Genomic DNA, 22,375 nt, shown 5'->3' with positions numbered 1-22,375 from the left:
AAATACTTCCCTATATAATTCGTACACACACACTCACAGGTGCACATACAAACTTCAGGGTTAAGTGCTCCTTGCCTGTGGCCTGCCCACAGTCCCAGGAGCTGGCCGTGTTGAGCCAAGGGCCAGGATGTCCTGCCCATCACCAGACCCGAGCTGACATCAGCAGAGCTGGGAAGTGACCCCACAGTGGGAAGGATGGTGGAACGGGGTATGGGAAACAGAGTAGGGGTTGCCAGGGGGGCCTAGATCCCCAGCTTGGAAGCCCTGCCCACCACCCTCAATGGTTTAGCCTCTTAGGTGCTAAGGAAGGGGTTCCCTTGAGCCCCCCACCTCATTCTATGAGCTGGCCCTTTAAGTGGAGTTGCTGTGGCAGCTGTGGAACCCACAGAGCTGGAACCATTGTCCTCCAATAGGAAGCAAGAGAAATGGTCCTCCCCCTCCCCCTCCCCCTCCTCCTCCTCCTCCTCCTCCTCCCCCGCAACCAACCTCTCCTGACCAATGGGAACTGCCAGGGGTGCTAGCATCTTCCTCTGGGCCCTGAAGATTCCAGATCTTAAAGGGATGGAGGTACCTGGGCAGCCCTGCCAGACTTCTCTGGTTGGGTCTCCTGTTCCCAGTTGTCACGTGTGAGGGAGCCCCAGTAAGTGAGTGGAGCCAAGATGGAGACCAGACGTGCTAGACCCCTCTCTCCACAGCCCCTGTCCCATCCTAGGTCCTCTCATATTTAATGCCATCCCTGGGTAGTCACCACTAGGATTAGTCAGACATTGGCAAGGGTATTTGGTGCCAAAAATGCTGTGGGAGATGCAGATAGAAATGTACCCAGCCCTTCCTGAAGAGCCCCAGACATGCCAATGAGTAACTACCACACCATGTGTGCCCTAACCCAGGGGCACGAGCTAGCGGGTGCGGGGAAGCCTGGGGGCCGGGGCGGGGAGCTGCCTCTGGCAGCTTTCTTCTCCCCTTACAGAGTGTCAGGCCTTTCCGTGGAAGGAGAAGCCATGAGTGTCTAACGTCAAGCATCCCCTACCTACCTCCTGTTCACATTTCCCTTCGCAGTGCAATGAGGTACAGTATTGAACTGATAGCCGCTGTCCTCATAAAAGGTGCCAACTCCTCAGAGAGCCCCCTGTGGCCACCAGGATGACTGGTGGGTTCTGCTGTGTTCCTTCACATTTCTGATGTCCTAAGAGCCCCTAAAGGCACAAGCAACCCTTGATTAATTCAATCAGTGGCCAAGAAGGAACTTTTCTACCCAAACACAGCCTCAGCTGGGAGCTGGAGGAGCTCCCCGGGTCCCCAACCTAGGAACTGCCAGCTCTGGTAGCCCAGAGCCTGGAGCTAAACCCACGGCTTCCTTCTGATGCCTTGTAAGCTCACAAAGGGCTCACGTATCAGTCCTGAAGCCCAACTTAGACGGGTCGTTCTAAGTCCTTGAAGCAGAGGAAGGTGAGGCCGGCAGCCAGGTCCAGTCCAGTGTGGAGGGTCTGCAGGGAGTAGCCTGCTCCCACCCTTACCTTCCAAAGGCAGGTCCCTGGACAGTGCAGCAGCTCCCTGCACCCTGCCTTCTGCAATCCAGCGGGTCCTTCCCTCCCAGGCCCCTCCCTGCCTGCAGAGGGAGGGACTAAGGGAGGTGTCCAGCCAAGGTCACCAGTCAGCGCATTGGGTCTCCCCCAGGGCCCAGCAGCAGCAGCGAGCGGAGGAGGGGAGAAGCTGCTTGTCCGGCCCAGGCCTGATCAGGAAGGGAGGACAGGCCTCCCACAGCTCTCCATCCTGCAGAGGGTGGGGAGCAAGAGAGGCTGGACGGAGGCTGCCGAGCTGTCCCTTCTGCCCCTCAAAACAAATGCCGGCTGTGACCCCCAGCCTATGTGCTGCCCTTGTACTGGGAGTGCTTTGGGGGCACCCAACTTCCCTCCCCTCCCAGGTTGCTGAGGCCCCCAGCCTGGGCAAAGGCCCCAGCTCTCTGCACCTTGTAGTAAACATAGTTCAATGCTGTGTGCTCCCTCCAGGCAGTGTCCAGCCAGCTCAGTCCTAAGCATGTAGAGATGTTCGGGAAACATCTATTGCCAGAATGTAGCCCCTCCCTTCCCACAAGCCCAGAAGGTCTCTAACCACAAGCCCCACCCAGACCTCCTTTCCCAGCTTTCCTCATCCCCCAGGAGGGCTAGCGAGGCTCTCCACTGCTGCTCTGGCCCCTGCATCCCATCCAGAGCCCAAGCAGATCTTAAGTTTCTGAGCAGGTTTGACTCTGCCCCTCCCAGACTCTTCAGAGCTCACCTCTCTGTCTCTCCACACCCACCCATGGCACCCTCCCATCCAGACACCCTGGGGTCTATCTGCTCAGAACCCCATGGGCAGAACACTTTGACCAAATCAAATGTGGAACCCCACCACAGACAGAGTGCAAATGGATTAAATAGGGCAGGAGGGGGAGACAACCTGGAACCCCTCCCACTCAGGCTCCCCCTGCAGCTCCAGCCCCTCCTCAGAACCTCCTGTGCCAGCGGGTCTAACCACCTGATCCCAGCCTTCACGGGCAAGGAGCAGAGCAGAGCCAAGGGTGACCCCCTGTACCCTACCCACTGAACCCCCCGCATTGAACTTGGGGGCTCAGAGTCCCAACCTTAGAGGAGTGACTTGCCACAGTCACACAGCATTTCACTGGCAGAAATGGGTCTCCTAGAAACTCAGAACCCTTCTGGATGCCAAGGATGTGTCTCTCATCAGGGCAAGTACAGGTGGGCCAGGACTGCCAGATGTGCTGGCCAGGGCAGAGACCTCCAAGAACCAGAGAGAAGCAGGGGGAACCCTGTTGGGTCTTGTTGGGGAAGGTGGAGCCTGTTGTAAAGAGCCGTTGAGCAAGCAGGCAGGTGGGCGAGGCTGGCAGAGCCTGGGCACTCCTGGAAGGTGGTGACTCAGGCTGGAAGGGCCCCTTCTGAGTCAGACCTGCCTTATGGGGATGGTAACTGCACAGATGGCTGGGGCAGGGCCTGGGGACTCCAAGAAGCTTCCAGGCCTCAGGACCTTAGCCACTCTGCCTTATGAACTTGTACAAGTCCACCCACCTTTTCTAACTCATGATGGGATCACTGACCATAGAGAGACAGAGCCAGGCCTAGGGGAGCAGGCTGCCTGCTTTCTGCCTAGAGCCCCACTTCTTCATTGCTGCCCCATTTCCTGTCCCTACCAGCATCCCTGGGACGTAGCTAGCCAGAGGCCCAGGCCAGCACCCACTCCTCTGCCTGAGTTAGGACCTATCAAAACAGAGCAACTGACCATAGCTTCTATTCAAAGGGTCACTGCTGCAGCAAAGCTCTTAAAACGGCGCCAGGTACATAGTAAACACTCAGTTAAGGTTGACCATTGCGATGAGCTGCTGTCATAATAGCGGTTGTTATTGAATTGCCTAGCCGTGGGTCTGGTGCTTCGCAAATGTTCAAAGTTGGTGTTATTGTTAGTTTTGTAATTTATTACAGCCATCACAGTGCCTGGCGCACAGTAGGTGCTGAACAAATGTTCAGTCTTCCTGGAAGGCGAAATGCATGCATCCCCCATCCGGAGAAGAGGGACATGGAGGCCGTCTGCTTTGCTGGGCTTGGGCAGGGAGAGTGAGGTGTGCAGCAAGGGAACAAGCACTGGGTAGGAGAAGCCAGCAGCCCCACTCTGATCTCCCTCCCTCCACCCCCATCCCATTGATTCAGGGGACCTCCCTGAGGTTGTGGGGGGCGACCATTTGATTACCTTAGAAGAGGCTTGACCCCAGGGACCCAAGAGGGAGGCGGCCCCCTGGCACCTACCTGCCCAGGGGGAGGAGGGCAGGGTGGTGGGGTGAGCTCAGGGTGTGCCAAGGCTCCAGGGCCTCCTGGAGGAGGAGGCTGCGCTGTGCCCTGAGGAATGGGGAGCACTGAGGTTAAGACAGAGCATGAGGAGGGAGGGAGATGATACACAGCCTGAGGGCGGAGGAGATGGGCCCTGGAGCAGACAGGGCTCTGGGCATCCGACTGAGAGATGCTCCCGTGGAAGCTGGCTCTGAGCGGAAGCAGCCCCCAGGAGCAAACGGGTGCTGGGCTGGAAGCGCTTTTCCCGCTGCCCACCTTCCAGGGCCGTCCCCTTATGATGCAGAACTGGGGGGCCCTGAGCCCTGGACCAGAGCTCGGCACCCAGTTGCGCCCGGTTTGAATGGCCTCAGTTGCCCGACTACCCAGGAGTCGTCCAAGGAGCCTCAGGAGTTGCCCAGGATGGGATCCCACCACCCCTCATACATACCTACCCATGCCCCACCCAGCTGATGCCAGCCCAACACAGCAGGGTGGCAGTGCCAGGGAGGCAGGAGGCTGCCCGCTCTGCTGGGTAGAACAGCACAGCCTCCTGCTAGCCAGAGAAGAACAGGGAGGGGCTCTCTGGGCCACTTTGGCCTGGAACCCAGCCCTGGGGGGGGGGGGGGAGGCGCTGTTACGGTCTCATGAATATCCCCCTCCCACCCTTTCACGCCCCATGCCTTGCTGAGAAAGAGGGAAATACTCCCAGAGCACGTCACTGGGTCCTGGGGGAGGCGGGGAGATGATGTCAGGGAGGAAGCATGCATTCAGCCACCAGCAGCTGTGGCAACACACACAGGCACATACATGTATTCAAGGGACTGCCACACGCGGCCACGCACACAGACACGTGCAGATGCACTCCCTGACATCAGCCGACCTGTGCAAACCAGAACCCACACACACCCCCTCCCCGGAGACCTGAGACACAGCTGCATAGACATCCCCGGTCACCAGCTACGAGCCAGGCACCGTGCTGGGCACTGGGAATACAGCACTGGGCAAGAAAGAGTAACACCAGTAACACCAGCTCCGCTGTAGTCTTCTAACAAACAGGTACATTTATTTTATTTTATAATGCATTTAATTTATTTATTTGCCCTGGATCTTAGTTGCGGCAGGTGGGGTCCTTAGTTGCGGCTCATGGGCTCCTAGTTATGGCAAACTCTTAGTTCCATGCATGTGGGATCTAGTTCCCTGACCAGAGATAGAACCTGGGCCCCCTGCACTGGGAGCGTGGAGTCTTAACCACTGCGCCACCAGGGAAGTCCCCAAACAGATACATTTAAAATCTAACTTTTGCACTGAAGTATTTGCAGAGGAGACTATGTGATGTCTAGAGTTTCCTGGAAGCAAGGGATGTGGGGGAGCAAGATATTGGCCCAGGGCTGATAAGTGTTGAAGCTGAGGAATGGACACACAGGGATCCATTCTGTTAGCTTCTCTATTTTTGTATATGTTTGAAACATTCCGAAATAAAAGGTTGAATACGTATACACATATAATTAGCAATTGCTAATAAGTAAAATGGAGAAAAATAAGGCAGGGTAAAGGGACGGGAGACTGGAACTAAGGAGTCAAGGAAGTTCTCCCCAGGGAGGTGACATTTTAAGCAAAGACTTGAATTAACCGAGGTTCAAACCACACAGACATCTGGGGGGAAGAACATTCCAGCCAGAGGGGACCAAGAAATGCAAAGACCCTGAGGTGCAACAAGCTTGGCATATGCAAGAAATAGCAGTCCAGCAGGTCTGGAATCCTGTGACCAAAAGGAACAGGGTTCCAAAGTGAGATCAGAGGGGACTTGTGGGCTGTGGTAGGAGTTTGGCATCTGGCCTAAGAATGGCAGGGTGCCCTGGGGGATGAAAACACGGGACAGACATGATTTGATTTAGAATATGGTCTTAAAAAACCACTCTGGCTCCTGTTAGACCATCGGGGAGCAGGAGAGAGCGGAAGTGAGCTTGGAGACTACTGCAGTAGTCCAGGCAGCCGTGTTCCTGGCTTGGGCCTCTCAGTGAGATGGTGAGACAGGTCAGATGTGGGATCTCTTTTGAGGAGCTAACGAGGCTTTGCTCATGGGTGCGCGTGGAACGAGAGAAAGAGAGGAACTAAGCACAATTCCAAAGCGGGGCCTGAGCTTCGAGGTGAGGGGTGTCACCTTTTCCAGGCGGGGACATAGGGAAAGTCACGTGCAGCCGGATGACTGCAGGCACACGAGCGCCCCAGCGGGGACCGACACGCGGGCACAGGAGCACGTGCCGGCAGGCCCCCGCGAGCACACAGGAGGATGCCCACACTCCGGGACACCAGGCACAGGCACAGACCCATCGCCCCACCTCTGCCTGCCCCACGTGGAAGCCCCAGGACCAGAGCCCCCACCCTCTCCAGCTCGGCCTCATCGCTCACAGGATCACCAGTCCTAGCGTTTCCCTCCCAACTCTCGCTCCCGACACCCCCCCCCCCCATATTGGCCCCTTGAGCAAGGAGGCTTCTGAGTCACTTTCTTCCTGCACACCAGAATCCTGCCTCTGACCCCAGCTCCCTGCCTTCGGCCTCATCTGTCCAGCCCCCTCCTCCACGGCCAGACCCTGCTCCCACTCCCTAGCCTGAGGCCCCACAGAAAATTATCACTCAATAAATATTTGCTCCACGCTCTCTGTGGGCCAAGCCCTCTGCCCTTCCGCCTGCTGCCTTGAAGGCACGCGGCCACCTCCACCCGACCCCCACCACCTGGCCCCACCACCCCACTCCCCTCAGTTCCCAGCACTCCCCCCATCGCCCTATAGCAGGACAGTTGCCCGGCCACCCCCCACCCCAGCCTGCCAGCCTTGGAAGGGCAGCCTTGTGCCGCGGGAAGGGCACAGCTCTGTGTCCCCGCAGAACTCAGCCCCGTCTGCCATGAAGCAGCGGCACAATCTCACACGCGTGACTCAGTGCCTCTGAGTCTCCGTCTGCTGGAAGATATTGGCAATAGTTTGCACCTTCCAGACCATCGTGAGCAATAAGATAACTCACGGGAGGTACCTAGCCCAATGCCCAGCACAGAGCAGCACGTGGCAGCCGTTCAACGGTCACTGCTGTGCACTTAGGCCCAGCCCTGACATCCACCCATGGTGTGGGCTCGTCCGATCAGTTTTCTCACTCATTTAGGGGGGTGAAAATATTCTTGGCCCTGCCTCTCCCTTGGGCTGCTCAGAGGCTGGTAATCCCAGCTACTCCTTACTGGGCACTGGCTGTGTGCTCATAAAAGCCTCCTAACAGCCATCTGGAATTCCTGTTATAAATGGAGAAATGGAAGCATAGGACAGTTGAGAAATATCCCTAAAACAAGGAGGTGTAGAGAGGATTTGTACTCAGGTTCAGCCACTCAGTCCTGCCTCTGAGTAGTGAACGGGCAAGGGCTTTGCTGTCCAGGGGGCAGGAGGCCTGTCTGATGAGGGAGCCTCATTCCACCTCCACCCAGAGCACACCTTCCAGAATGGCAGCGAAGGGAGTAAGTTCAGCCAGGAAGAGGTTTCAGGTACCTCCAGGCTCCGGCCAGCCTCCAACTCCTACCTCAGGCATAAGCCATTTGCCCCCCAACACAGGTGGTCCAGACCTGGGTACCACTCACACAGGCTCGGCTACTCCTCACCTCCCTCACTGGGCCCCACTTCCTGGTCTGGTAAAATGATGTTGATAATCTCTTGCCTACAGGTGGTTGTGAAATAATGACCATCCAGTGTCCATCACACTGCCACGTGCACTGGGGAAGGGAGACGCCCCAGAGGCTGGGAGATCCAGGAACAGTGGGGAATTGGACGCCTTCCCAGGTGGACTCAGACCTCAGAAGACAAAGGGTTACCCAGGGTCTCTAAGCAGCCTCCCAGAGCGCCTTGTGCTTGAGTGTGTGGTGGGGGCTGTGGAATGATTTTGCCAGCCCCTCGAGGGTCCCTGAGGCCCACAAGGTACAGGGGCAATTGAGGGAACCTGGAGTGCCCCAAACTGAGAAAGGGCCAGACCCACAGAGGCCTAAGGGTGGGGATCACAGAAGCAGGCGGTGGGAAGGCAGGAGGTAGGAAAAGATGACCAAAGGGTCCGATACTAACCTAGGACCATGGTGGGCACCACAGGCCCAGTGCCAGGGTCCAGGAGCTCTGCAAGAACCCACAGTAACATTTGCAGCCAGAGAAAAAAGGAGCAGGACACCAAAAGGCAAAAGAAAGAAAAGACAAAATCAAAATGAATAAAATTTAATTAAATACCTACAAGACAAGACATTGTCTGGTAATTAACTGAACCCAACTCAAGTAGGTATATACGAGTGACCTTTCATGCGGAACGCAAGCAAATTTTCGTGAGTGATGGGACGGGGGAATTCAGCTTCTAAAATTCAAAGTGCCAGGGGCCTGCCTAGGGTCTTCAAATATGCCATCCCCAACACTTACATGCCTCCCTGGGGAAAGGAGGGGTCCCCAAATTGATTTCAGATTACTTTTCTATCAGGTGGGCGAATGAGAAAGCAAAACAGAAATTCAAGTCAGTTACAGAAAAGTGAAGTGGTATTCCTCGCACATGGTCATTTGTAAACGGAGACCCTGAGTCACTGCAGACGCCACTGTGCAATGCCACCCTCAGCCTCTTCCTCCCTGGGGGCCTGGCCGGAGTCACCCACCCCCTCAAAACCCTTGCACATTTCAGCAGTTGGTTTGCCAGCCTCCTGTTCTTTCACCTCTGGAGCGAAGGTCTGCCACCCCCTCGTCCTCTGGACCTACATAAGTTAATCAAGGTGACTTTAGGGAATGAAGCCAGAGAGCTGGGTTCGAATCCAGCCCCACCTTGGCCCCACTGTGTGATCCTAGGCAGGTCCCATCCTCCCTCTGGCCAAGCCTCAGTCTCTTCGTCTGTGAAATGGAATAATGATGCCTACCAGGGCTGTCGTGCGGACCAAGGAGGCCACAGCTGTGTGAGACACTGCTTTTTAAACAGACCGGACTGCACTGAGGTTTAACTAACAAAACAAAACCAAGGGAAAAAGCTTTGTTGAACCTTGGAGCGGGGTTTCACAATCAACCCTTCTGAGCTATGTCTAGGGGAGGTGAATTCTTATGTTTCCTCACCGACTTTTTGCCACAGCTCACCATCTCCTCTTGCCCCAAACAGCGGAAGGAGGTAGCAGAGCCACAGTGGTGGGGAAGCAGGTTGGGTTGGGTTGGGGGTGGGTGAGGGAGGCAAGCCGGCTTGGCTCCCGGAGGCCTGAGTCAGCAGGCAGGCAGGCGAGGCGGGCCCAGTCCTCGCAGGCTTGGGGAGGAGATGGTGCAGGAATGTTCCTCCCGCCCAGGCCTGGGCCCTGCCCACCGCATTCTGGCTCCTGTGCTCTGATGCTGCAGCCTTAGCTCTGGCTCCAGAGATGGGAGATGCCTGGAGCTTTGTTGAGTAGGTTTGGCCAGGGGCCTTCAGAAGGAGCATGGCCCTGGGGACTGACCCGGGGCGGGCAAGGCCAGGCCAGAGCCTGCAGGGAACTGGGCTCTGACCCCAGAGCATATCCCTACCCACTGAGTGATGCAGCCAAATGCCACGCCTCACTAGACCTCAGGTTTCCTGTCTGTGCAATGAGGAATTGAACTTGGTGGTGTCAGGTGATGGATGATGCAGGCTGGCCCGTCCAGGAGGTGGTGCAGGTGGAAGCCAAGAGCATCTGCATGTGTGACCCATTCGCTATGTGCAGGTGTGACTTTGCGGCCATGTGTGTCTGAGTGTGTGTCACTATGTGAGGGTCTGACTGTGCACAGGACTGTGGCACGGCTGTGAGTGACGTGGCTGAGACAGACAACGTGCATGTGGGTGTGGATGAGTGTGGCTGTGGCTGTGACTGTGCGACCGTCTGTGACACTGTGGCTGGGAGTGCACTTGGGCAAGCACACGACCACACATGTGTGTGTGTGGAGCCAGGCGTGGCCTGTGTGCCACGGGCAGGTTGTGTGGCTGTGTCTGCTCTGGGTTGGGCAGCTGCACCTGTGACCAGGCCTGGCTCTGCTTCAGCCGTGGCACAGCCGTGGCCTGGTGGCTTATGGCCGTCCTGTGTCCAGGAAGCAGCAGGATGCCGGATCTGAAGGCCACCTCCATCCCCAACCCCCATGTTTGGCCACAAAGCAGACTCCTTTCCTGGGCTGGGCCAAGACTGGGGATCAGGGGTCCCCCACTCCCCACCTCCAGGTGCTGACAGTTGCCCAGGGCAGAAAGAGAGGCCTTGTTTTCTACCTGCCTCAGGGAGGAGACTGGAGGCAGCTGGGCTCAGCTCAGTCTGGGACATCTGCCTGGCATGTGACGGAGGCCAGCCCGCAGGCCCAGCCACCACCAGGATACCCACACACACACACACGGGTCGCCGGTCTCCTGCTGAAAGAGGCTCCAGCCAGCCCAGACCAATCTCACATTCCCCCAACACTCAAACCTACACAGAGATAGAAAGAAACCAGAGAGAAGGGCTGTGACACCCTCACTTCTCACCACACGTACGTCTGTCCCAGCCCAGAGCCCTCAGGAGACTTCACGTCCTGATGCTTTTCCTAGGTCCAAAGCCCCTCCTGAGAAAAGCCTCAGACCAATCCCCTCACCCTGAGGACGGAAGGCGTGGGAGGTGGCCCCCATCGCAGGAAAGAGACCCAAGAGGGCAATACTATTCTCAGGGCAGGAAGCGTGAACAGGGCACTGTCCAGGCATTGCGCGTTGAGAAGAGCACTGCCACCACCCCGACGCAGACTGGCCCTGGGAAGGAGACCCCCACCGCCCTCCCTGTGGTCAGAGCGCTCACTGCCAAGGCCTCCTGGAGGCTGAAGCTGGGAGGTTAAGGGTGGGAAGGTCCTCAGATGGGTTAGAAAATGAAAGAAGGAGGGCAGGGAGGAGAGAGGGGAAAATTCCACAAAAAGTCCCAAATCTGACCTAATTTTGACCCAGGGCCAGGGGCCCATTCCAGAAGTTCCTCTGAGGACACTCTGCCCTGAACAGAGAGCCTCTGCTGCCCCTTCCCCACTGCTCCTGCCACCCCTTACTCCATCTCACTGCCATGAGCTCCCTGCCCCCAGCCCAGCCAAAGCCTCCCCTGATGCCCGGACCCTGGCAGCACCCCCTCCACCAAGTCCCCATTGCCCCCAAGAAAACCCTGGCCCCCCAGCCCTCCTCTTTCCCGTGTGCACAGATGCCTGTTCATCCTGCCTGGGACACGCCCAAGGGCACGGCTGGGGGTTCCAGCTCAGTTTCTAACTGGGCAGCCACTGCAGGGCTGGCACCCTGGACTGGATGGCTTGGGGAAGGACATGGGTTCTGAGTCCCACCCCCTCCCCTGGACTGGGGCTTTCCTGGGGGCAAGGCTGGGATACGCCCTCCTGGGGAGAGGAACTCCCTGTCAATTAGACTGTCCCTTCCTCACATGACCCTCAGTCCTAGATCCACAGAGCAGCACAGCCAAACCCCTGGCAGGACTCCACCCATTTGAGAGATGAGGAGAGTGAGGTCTGGAAAGGGTATGCATCCGGCTGGGGTCCAGGGCCACCCAGAGGTCCCCAGCTAGCCCCTGCCTCCAGCACTGCCCTGCCCCCAACTTGTGATGTTCCGGGGTAAATGCTGTACCATCACGACCTCAGAATGTGGCTCAGTCGCTCCCAGCGACAATTAGGGCTCTATCCTTCCCCCACCCAACCCCCCTGGGGTCCAAATAAGGAGTCATACTTTTGTTATCTTAATTGTAAAAGGTTTATCAAGAAAACAAGAAAGAAAGAAGAATGAAGCAGCAGCAGCCAGGAACAGCCATGACCTCCTGGGGGGGCCAGTAGTGGCACCTGTCATTTCCCCCCAACCCGCTGCCACTGCCGGACCACACCCTGGCCCTGGAGGATGTAAACCTGGGTGGCAGACAGCACAACTGCACCAGGACGTGGACTGGCATCACAGTGAGGCTGGCTGTGGGCAGGTGGGCCCACATCCCTGGGGCTGTGGGTAAGCTGGCCCCTGGGAGCCTGAGGCCCAAGCCTGCTTGGAGTGTGGGAGCTATTGCTGGTGAACTCAAATATCCAGTAACTTTGGGGCATCCCCTCCAGGAAGGTGCCACCAGGGTCCTGGCATCTGAGGCTTGTCTCAGCACCTTGAGCCCAGGCCAAAGGTGCTGCATGGTCCCCTAACCAAGGGGTGAGGGGGCTCAACTGGTGAAGGGGAGTCAGGAGGGAGTTGGCCTGCAGCTCCTCCTGCAGGGGGTGAGGGTGGGGCGAGGACGGGGCAGATCCCTCCCCTCTGTCACACAAGGGACACAACCAAGGGGCAGCACACTTGCCTGGGAAAGGGAAAGGAGAGAAGGGGGGGTGTTCTCGTGCCTCCACAGCTTTGCCCGTGCTGTTCTCCTCTGAAAGTCCTCCCCATCTACTGTCCCCACGTACTGTCTGGCAGGTCCTTGTCATTCTTCAAGACGCTACTTGAATGTCACCTACTCCACGGAGTCATCCCTGACCGGCAGAGTGAGTGGTCCCTTCTGCGAGCTGCCAGGAACCTCTTCTTTACCATCAATCATTGCCCCTGCCTGTTTCTGTGTCTGATCCCCACCTTGGAATGGGGACTCCCCAAGAGGAAGCGTGTCACAGCCCTGGATGCCCAGTGTCTGACCTGGGGCCACAGCAGGCCTGCACATCTGCTGAATGAACGAGGGGGCGGTGGCCAAGTGAGCGAGCACTATAGGCTCTAGGGGAGGCTAACACCCTGGCCTGACCTCAAGGGACTGACCAGCAGCCCAGGCCTTGGCCTGGAGGGCTCCCGGCCCCATTCGCACCCCTGCTGTGCCCCCACCTCTAAGGGGTGGGGGATTTCCCCAGGGATAGCCACGACTCCTCCAAAGCCCAGCCCCGACCCCCCAGGCACTGCTCGTGTGGGACGGTCTGGAGCGCAGCATGCACGGCAGCCACCAGGCCCCAGGGGCAGGGAGAGGGCCAGGGACACGTGGTCAGAGGTTGTCATACATGCGCAGAGTCTTCTCCAGCTGCTGGCCTACCCGCTGGTAGAAGAGGATCTGCTGGCGCAGGTAGTTCTGCATCATGTGCTTAAAGTCGAGCTCGCGGCGCTGGTGGAAGTGGTTCATCTCAGCCTGCAGGGCGAAGCCCACCACGCGGCAGCGCCTGCGAATGCCATCTGCTTCGTCCTGCGCCATGCGGCCCTCATCACTCATGCGCTGGCTCTCCTTTACCTTGGCAAATGCACCTGGCACAGGCAGAGCAGAGGACAAGGCCAAGTTAGGGCTCCAGTCTCCCCAGTTCGCTCCCTAACCCTGCCGTGAGACCCCTCAAGGTCAGACAAAACCCTCATCAGCTCAACTCAGGCCTCGCTTCTGGACTTCAGACCCGTGGTCCAGCCACCTGGGTGTCTCCACCAGGATGTCCCCCAAACCCTCACCTTCAGCACAACCGAAACCAGATGTACCATCTTCCCTCCAATCCTGTGGCACCGCCAGCAGCCCACACCCGACCAGTCACAGCCCTACTAGCTGATTGATTTCTAGGACCAGGCCATCCCCACCCACCACAGGCCTCATCACTCCTCATGCTGGATCCCCATTCAGCTCAGACATCACCTCCTCCAGGAAGCCTTCCTGGCACCCCACCCCAGGTGCCTCTCAATGCTCTCAGGTGCCCTGGGCTTCCCTCTAGTACAGCTTTTACCACCCTGTGGTTTCTCTGACTGCCTCCCTCTGGGCTGTGGGCTCAGTGTCTCTAGCATCCAGAACAAGCCTAGCCCACAGCAGATCCTGATATGTGTCTGCTAAGCTGACTCAACATCACTGGACTGCTGCAAGAGGGCCCCCGTGGGTGTCCCCACCTCAGTCCCAGCCTCTGAGAGGTTCTCCGTAGCACCTGAAGTGCAGCCAGGCTGAGCACCCATACCTCCAAGCCTCCCCTGGCTTCCTTCTGCCTGCAGAGCAAGGTCCCCCATTCTCCTGGCTTGTGAGGCCCTCTGGGAGTTCACCCCGCACCCATGCCACACTGACCACACGTGCATCAAGCTCACCCTTTCTTTCCTACCTTCCTATCTCTGCCTCCTGTGTCCCTATGCATAATTCAAGGTTCTGACCAGGTGCCACTTCTGCACGGAGCATCCCCCAGGGAGACCGCCTCCCCATCTCAGCTCACCAGGGTTCTCCCCACCCCCATCACACTGCCGATTCTAAAACAGAGCCTCAAAAGCCACCTGGAGTTTTCCTTCCTGTGTGTCTCCCCACATACAGGCCCTGCTCCCTTCTCATCCCAGTCCCCAGGGGACTAGAGGAAATCATTACGATAACCAGGTGACACATGGGGGGGTCAGCGGATGAACCTGGAGAAGGGACCAAATTGGGAAGAATCTGAACGAATCAACAAATAATTGGTGAAAGAATTTCAGTTCTGAATTAACAGGCACTTGACTGATGCTGCACTGAAGCTGGTGGGGGCAGCTGCTGAGCCGGGGAGGCAGTCTGCCTGTGCCTGGCATGCACTCCTTGCAGGGCTGTAGGGAATCCACTGTGTGAAGAAGCGTGAGGAGGTGGGAAGGGTTGGCGCGGAGGACAGCACACTCCCTGAGCGCTTCAAAAGCATCCACTGTACATGAATAACATGCTCATTTTTCATGCTTCCCACCTCCCCCTTAAGGAGGCCTCTCAGGGACCTTTGAAATGTATTCCTTTTACTCTCAAGTTGTTCAGTGCATTCAGGATGCACTGACTGAGCATTTGCTATCTGCTGGAAATAACCCAGAATGCCTTTAGAAGGACCAGTATCCACATTAGATGGCAAGCGCGTGGCTAATTAGGAAATAGTGGCATTTTGGGCAGACAGACTCAAATCTGGAGCATTTCCAGGGCTGCTCACACAGCACCCTGAAGAACTCTGCGGTCCCCACCTCCCAGCCCACTCAGTCCTTTCACCACCTTCCTTGAACCACCTCTTGCCCCCTGTTCCATCCTGATTGCCCAGGCCTGGGCAGCAGAAGAGGGATCACCCCAAGGCCCAGGATGAGGACCCCATGAGAGGCTTCAGAGCTGGAGCGGCTCTAGAGGCAGCTGTCCAACCACCACCTCCACCCCAACACCAGTACCATACAGAGGAAACCCAGGCCCTGGTGGGAAGGGACTTGCCGGGGGGCTCCCAGCCTCCTTCTTGCTCCAAAAGTGGGGAATGCCTGGCCCAGAGTTATCCCTGCACAGCTGGGGATGTACAGCACTCCTACTGCAGGGAGTCCAGGCCAGGTCCTCCAGGCATATATGTGGGGCATCCAGACAATGGACTCAGGAACTTGAGAAAGTCCCAAGGGGTAAAAAGAACCATAAGAAGAAAAGTAGAAAACAGCAGGACAAAGAAACTAGAGTGAGGCTTCAGCAAAGGGAATCTACTAGCCTGGATTCCACTTTCCTGAGAAAGTCTGGGTGTGGTGGGTGGACCTACATTTAAGAAAGCTTTTCTTGCCCATGGCCTTAGAGGAGGGAAACTGAGGCTCAGGTAATAGGAACGCATCTATTGCAGTTGCTAGATGTCTGCAGCCAGGCAGGGGGCCAGGTGGGGGCAAAGGCTGTGGGGGAAGGGGGCGGCCCCCCCCTGCTCTCTGTCACCCCTCCACCCTGTGACTCAGAGGTGGGACTGGGACCAGCTAACGCTAATGCACCCCAGTGACAGACTGGGAGTCAGGGCTGAGGCCTGTCCCCCATCACCCCCCAACATTCCGCCTAGGACCCAACCTGAGAGCTGAAGACCCAGGGGTGCCTCCTGCCCTGGCAGTTGTCCTATAAGGCTGGGTCCCAGGAACTGGGAAAGAAGGGTTAGTGCTTCAGAGCCCCAGGGTCCCAGGCCTATTCCCTAAACTCCCACCTTAATCGATCTTGTCCCTATCTCTTGGAGGTAGTTACTGCCCACCCTAGGTTGAGGGCAGGAGATCTGAGTCCTAGTCCCACTGTGTCACCTCCAACAAGGGCTATAGGTCTCCCCGCTGTCAGATGGCACAGGTTGGACTAGATGCTCTGCTGCTGACAATTGCTTACAGCGGTGCAGCACTTTAGAGTTTCCACATCAGTAAAATGCGATAATAATAGTACCCACCCTATAGTTATAGTTGAGGTTTAATTCAACTAATATGTTCAAAGTACTTAGGATGGCACCTGACAGCATAAGAGCTCCAGTTGCTACGTGCAACTACGTGCAAACTCTTTTCAGTCCCAGCCAAGACCCAGCTCTTGGCGATACGATTCTTTGTTCAGGAGAACCTAGGAGAGGAGGGAGAGGGAGAGCTAGATGATGACCCAGGACACAGAGGCTGGACTCACCTATTCCCCCAGGGAAGAATCTGGTCCTGCAAGGGCCACTTTGCCTTGGCCAACCTGTGAGCTCCATGGCCCTCTATGCATGCTCTGTGGTCCAGGGCCTGCTTCCAGCCAACCGAAGATGCCAGCTGAGTTAGTGCTACAGCATCCAAACTCCTCCCTGCTCCTTCCCCTTCTGGCTCGTCTACCCCAAGCACCCATCCCTTAGGGAGTTCCCTCCTCCATTTGTCTGGCACAGTAGACACAGCCTGACTGTGGAGTCAGAGACACCCAGGCTCCAATTCCTGCTCTGATTATCATCCCGCCTCACTGCCCCTCATCTGAAAACGGAGGGAACCACACCGACCTCGGTGGCTTGTGATGAGTCTTAGGACCGAGCGCTGCCCTGGCTGGCTGGCCCTGCCCAGGGGCCCTGGGCAGTCACTGTTTCCCCTTGTTGCCCCAGGGTAACTAGTACTAAGGCTCTCTTTCACCCTCAAGATGCCCTGGTTTGGATGATAAATTACATGGTTGCCCTTCTCTTAGGAGACCCCTAAACTGAGCTCCAAGGGCTGGGCCAGTGGGCAGACAGGCTGGCATCTCAGCGCCAGCCAGGTTCCACAGCCCATTTTCCTAAGTTTTCTCAGGGGAGGAAACTCTTTCAGGGTCACCTCAAAGGCAACATTTGTCCAAATCCTGGTCTCCTGACCCCTCCTAGGCCTCCCATCTCCTTCCTTCCAAGGCCTCTCCCACATGTTCACCATCTTTCAGATGTATGAGCAGGCTGGACAGAATCCTGGGGACCCGGGCCCCAACTTTCCTGCTCCTGCCTCTGTGAAAGGGCTCCATTCCAACATGGGACCCCTTCTCCACCCATCAGGCTGTGGTTGGTTCCCCCAATTCTGTCTCAGCCAGATTCCAAGCCCTCCCTCCCTAACTCGTCCCACCACAGGCCTAGGAGTGGCAGTGCAAAGCCCAGAAAGAGGCAGAGTAAGCCCAAAAGAACTTGGCTTAATGAGGAGGGGTTCTCTGGGTAAGAGAAGGTGGGGCAGCTTCTGCCTGAAGTTGAACACGTCACCCCAGAGAACCACTGGCCCCTCATCTTAGAAATACCTCCAATGGAAACTCAGAAGTGGCCTCTCTCAGCTCTGTCTCCCTGCCCCAGGGTCAGAAAGGCCAGTCTGGCTTTACTCCCTCCTGCTTCAATGGGAGCCTGGGAGCCCTGAGTATGGGGTTGCCTTCCTGCCCCCAGCTCTGCCCTGGATGAGGGTTCCCAGACACTGCACGGGGGCAGCTGTTTAATCACTATACCTCTGCTTCCCCCCTTCCTGCTGCCCACACAGGAACACGCCATCCAAGGAGCTGGTTGAACCAGCTTTCCCAGGCCCTAGCACGGCAGTGAGCGTGGCTCCACTTCCGCACAGGGCAACACCTGCCCCAGTGAGCCCCAGCCGGCCCCAGCCAACAACCCAGCCCTGACCCTGCTCCAGAGCTCAGAGCCAGATCTAAGGCATCACTCTGTCCTTGACCAGACCCGCCTCAGGAGTCTCTCCCCCACCCCACCCCCTTGAAGGCCCAAGAGCTACTGTGTCTACCCTCCCTTGTTTTATACATCAGGAAACTAATGCCCGGAGAGGGGAAGGCACTTCCCAGGGACACACAGCAAATTGGGAGCAGAGCCGAGACCAGAATTCAGGCCTCCTGTCTCCTGAAGCTGAAAGAAGGGAAGGAGGAAGAGAGGAATGTGGAGAAGAGAAAAAAAGGCAGAGAGGAGAAGGAGGAAGAGAAAGTAAAAGTAAAGGGAGAAAGGAGGCTGGAAGCTGGAGAAGTTATAGAAGTGAACCTCCTGGTGAAGGAGAACAAGGCTGGTTTACTCCAGATGCTCCTGGGGACCAAGCTGGTGGTGTCTGCTGGCCCCCAGGCTCAGTCCGGAGGCCTGCCTCCTGGCTCCGCCCAGAGGAAAACTCCCCACCAAGCCAGGCCTGACCTCAGGGCCTAGGGGCCTGGGAGCCAGCCCCACGCCCTGCAGACGTTCTTCCTGAGTTACCAAGCAGCCCTAGGGAGGACCACACCTCTCGCCTGCCCTGCCTGTAGTCCCCAAGACTTAGCCACCTGCCGGTCAGCTCCTGACTCACTGCTCAGGCAAGAGGAGAAGCAAGGCTCGGGAAGGGGGAACTGGATAGGCCATGTCGGTAGTGCCTTGGACCCCCAGTTCCTCCCCCAGCCCAGCCCGGGTGCCCCTAGGTGACCCGGCTATGAGTCACTTCCCTGGCAGTTCCTTGACAGCCCCACAGTAACAAGGACCCACCTGTCCCTCCCGTAGGGAGGGGGCCGTGAGAACTGAACACACGGCTGGGCTTGGGAGGTAGCCAACATGGATGTGTCCTTGGGGAGGTGCAGGAGGAAGGGACGGTCCCAGCTGGGCCAGACTCCCTGTGCAACCACCCTTCTGTGAACACAGCTTCTTCATCTGCAAAATGGGGACAGCCACCCACGCCCCCACCCCGAACACAGATAGGGAGGGAGCTCACAGATAGGATATGCAGCGATGAGAACAGGCTCTGAAGCTCCAAAGGCAAGGAGGAGAGCTTGTGACAAGCAGGAGGACAGGCTACATACACTCTGTGCTCTTGTTATCTGGGTCTGTGTCCATGTCCCCCATGAGCCTGTGGGCTCCTCAAGGGCAAGGCCTGGGCCCTGGTCAGCTCCGTGTTCCCAGAACCCAGCCTGATATCTTGAAGGGCTCGATGCATAATGGGTAAAGAGTAAATGAGACAAAAGCAGAGAAAACAAATGAATGAATGAATGGACAACAAGAAGGTAAACAGTGAACTCCATGAGGACAGGGACCAGACCTGCCCATAATAATACCCCTGCACCTAGAATGGCACTTGCCACCTAGTAGGTGCTCAACACACTTGTCGAACGAATGAATGAGACAGAGACAGAAAGACGGGCTGAGCTGCTCCCCTCGGTCTAGGCCAACCTGATACCCCCAGTGCCCCGCAGAGTGCAGACACTGTAAGGGTCTCCAGCCCACACTGGCTCTTACCTTTCTGCAGGTGGATGATGTCGGGGAAGTTGGAGAGCAGGCCCTGGTAGAGAGACAGCGTGTCGAGCATCTGGAAGAGGTCATTCTTGGGCTGCTCGGCAAACATCTCACCCACGGCTTCATAGGTACGGCCCGTGTGAGAAATGGCGCTGTTGAGGGCCTCGGAGCTGAAGGGGGGGTCCATCTGGAAGGCGTGGCTGATGGCCTGGAAGGCACTGCCCAGCTTCTGGAATTCCTTGCGGAAGCCCCCCACGTGCTTGCGCACCAGCTCTGATGCTACGGTACTGAGCTGCAGGACGCTATCGTCCATCTTCTTGCTGAAGGCTTTGAAGGTGTCCACACGGTCCTCCACATCCTGCAGGTCCTGGTGCTCTGTGGGGATCTGGAAGGTGAGCAGGAAGCTGGCGCCCACCATCTCGTCCTTCTCGGCCCGGCGTTTGCCCATCTTCCACTGCTTGTCATCCAGGCAGCTAAGGAAATGCTGGAAGCCCTCGTACTGGGACAGCACGGGGTGGCTGGTCATGTGGTCCATCCAAAGGATGAGCCGCCGCTTCCGCTTCTCAATGAAGTCCTCCTCAAAGCGGCCTGTCGCCTGCTTCTCTGGCAGGTGGGGCACTGAAATGACAGTGAACTTGTGCAGCAGGCGGTTGTAGAGCCAGTCGAAGTGTTTGTAGCGCCGGTAGACAGGTGAGCCAGCGTGGGTGGGCGTGAGCTTGTAGGAGATATAACTTTTGATGCCCTTGAATTTGGTCTGTTTGGTGGGATCCTCTACAGAGCAGGCAAATGGGTGGGGATTGGCCTTCCACTGGGGGCCGCGAGGCCCCATTTCAATGGAGTATGTCTCAGCGATCTTGGCCATCATGGGCACATCACCCAGGATGAAGGCCTCCACGCCAGAGCGCACGAAGCACGAGAAGCGGTTGAGGTTGCGCCCCACCACGCTGCCTCGTTTGGCAGATGCCAGGCTGTCCTGCCGCTCCAGGGGTGGCTTGGGCCGAAAGGCCACGTGTTGGCTGGGGTAGGCACCAGGGTAGGAGAGGTTGAGTGGGGGATGCCCGTTGGTACCCAGCCCACCAGCCCGTGGCTCCTCCACCACTGTGCATCCATCATCCCAGTCATCCCAGTCATCATCATCGTCCTCCTCGAAACTACCCTGGTTTGAGAGGAAGCCACTGCCCCCGCCACTCCTGGAAGGGTTGGCCACGCTGGAGCTGTCATATAAGCTCACCTGGGTGCCCAGAGAGCCTGCAGGGCTGCTGGAGTAGTCGGCATGGTTGGAGCTGGTGCCAGAACGGATGATCTCCACGTAAGAGGCAGGGAAAAGCCCTGTCTCACCGCGGCTGTTCTGGCCCTGCAGCCAGCCATCCAGCGAGGTCTCGCTGAAAATGACCAGGTCCTCATCCTGCTGGATGCTGATTTCCTCCTTGTTCTCACTGCGGAAGTCATAGAGGGCTCGGCCTTTTAGTGCCATATCTGGGCCAGTGGTAGCGAAAGATGAGGAGAGAGTCCTGCCCAGCACTAGAAACACTTGCTAGGGTGTCCAAAAATCCACTCGCAACTCAAGGCCTGCCACAGCCCTCAGTCTCTCAGCCCCCACAGATGGTGTCCAGCCTCCCTCTCTTCAAAGCAATGTCCACGGCCCAGAAACAGCCCTACCAGTTCTCCCTGCACACACCTGTGAGCAGGGAGAGCTCATGTCCATGGCCTTCCTCCCTTCCTTCGGCAGTCTCTCCTCCTCCCACTCCCAGAAGAAAAGTCAAGTGACTCGGAGAAATCAGCTCTGAGAGGGCAAGAATTCAACACTCTCCACTGGAACAATGTTCTAAAATAGAAGAGAACCACTTGGAAACCACCGTCCCAGAAACCCCGGCAGCTCTGGCTCCCAGCTCCTGGCTCCTCAGGGCTTGGGAGGCTCTCACATTCCCCTGTCGCTCTGCTCCTTCCTCCTTCCTCCTCCTCTTCCTGGGCCACTGGGTTTTCAAAAATCCAGAAAATCCAAGAAGGGCAAGGAGAAAAGCAGCAGCCTCCTGAATCGAATCCAAGGGTGGATGTGTCCGGCTTCACAACAAGCCAGGCCGGGAAAACAAGGACTGAGGCTTACACAACAGGCCGCCAACTCTTCGACCCCGGCGGCCCGGCCGGGCCCCCAGCCCCCAGCCGGCTCGGGCGCCCTCTCCTCGCCCCCAAGTGGCCAGCCCCCACCCCGGGGAAAGGAGGGGACGCAACGAGGCGCTCGGGCGACTTCTGGCCACTAGCTGAGTGGCCTCTTTTGTTTGCCTAATTCCCCAGCAGTTTCTGAGCCTGAAGCTGACCCTGATCTAAGTCCAAGCACCCGCGTCCAAAGGTAACCCCGCGGCAAGCAGTCCCGGCACGCCGGACGCAGACCCCCACCCCGCGCATGCACGCACACACTCAACAGGAGTTTGGAGAGTGAGCTCGGGAGAGCAGATGGCGCGCCCGGCCGTCAGTCCGTCCGTCCTCCGCTCTGCCCCGCGGGGTCCCGCCGGTGGGCGGTGGGCTGCACCCCGAGCCCGCCTTCTTCTCCAGCGTTCGCGGCCCCTCTGCGCCGCCAGCGAGAAGCCAGCTCCAAAACAACAACAAAAAAAGGCGATTCCGGGAGGTGGCGTCCCGAGGAAGGAGGGAAGAGCCGAGGGGGGGGAGGTGAGGGGTGGGGAGAGGGAGGGAGAAGGAAGAGCAGGCTGGGGAATCGGACAAACTCCACGGCACTTCCGTGTGCCCTGGCTGGCCGGGGACGGACCGGCTCCGCCCTCCCGCGCGCCTGGGGCGCTGGAGCCGGGGCTCCCGCCTACTCCTCGCTTTTCCTGCTGGCCGTCGCCCTCTCTCACGCGCGCGGAGATCGGGAGGCGAGAGCGAGGAGACGATCGGGGACGAGGGCCAGCCCCTGGGGCAGCCGCACCCCCCAGCCCGTCCTTCCTCGCTGGGAGACACCTCCTGCCCGGAGGGGCTGGAGCGCCGCGCGAGGGAGCTCTCCAGCCACCGCCTCTCCTCCCGGGCTCCGTCACCCTCCTGCCTTTTCCGTGACGCAAGGGAGGCAAACTCCTAAAGTCTGCAAAGTGCGGCACTACAAGGAGGGCGCCAGAGCCGGAACCTGGGAGGGCGGGTTGAGGAAGGGTGCAGGGAGACCCGCAGACGCCTCCCTCCCGCTCGCCTGCCCCCGATCCCCGCTCCAGGATTACTCTCCGGAGGGGGCCCCAGAGC

General features: G+C 57.9%; 1 protein-coding gene across 1 annotated transcript; it reads right to left on the bottom strand.

Moving 5' to 3' along the window:
* Window positions 1-8,052: 8,052 nt before the first annotated feature.
* SNX33 (sorting nexin 33) lies at window positions 8,053-22,026 on the bottom strand. The gene is made up of 3 exons (XM_057723739.1): window positions 21,565-22,026; window positions 19,157-20,978; window positions 8,053-13,040 (listed from the first exon to the last, which is right to left on the bottom strand). The coding sequence occupies exons 2-3, from the start codon at window positions 20,625-20,627 to the stop codon at window positions 12,787-12,789; spliced, it is 1,725 nt and encodes a 574-aa protein (XP_057579722.1). The 5' UTR covers window positions 20,628-20,978; window positions 21,565-22,026; the 3' UTR covers window positions 8,053-12,786.
* Between the last annotated feature and the right edge of the window lie 349 nt (window positions 22,027-22,375).

Source organism: Hippopotamus amphibius, chromosome 2 (genome assembly GCF_030028045.1).
Source record: "Hippopotamus amphibius kiboko isolate mHipAmp2 chromosome 2, mHipAmp2.hap2, whole genome shotgun sequence".
NCBI lineage: Eukaryota > Metazoa > Chordata > Mammalia > Artiodactyla > Hippopotamidae > Hippopotamus > Hippopotamus amphibius.
Note: the sequence above shows the minus strand (reverse complement) of the source record. Positions and strands in the feature narration are given on the sequence as shown.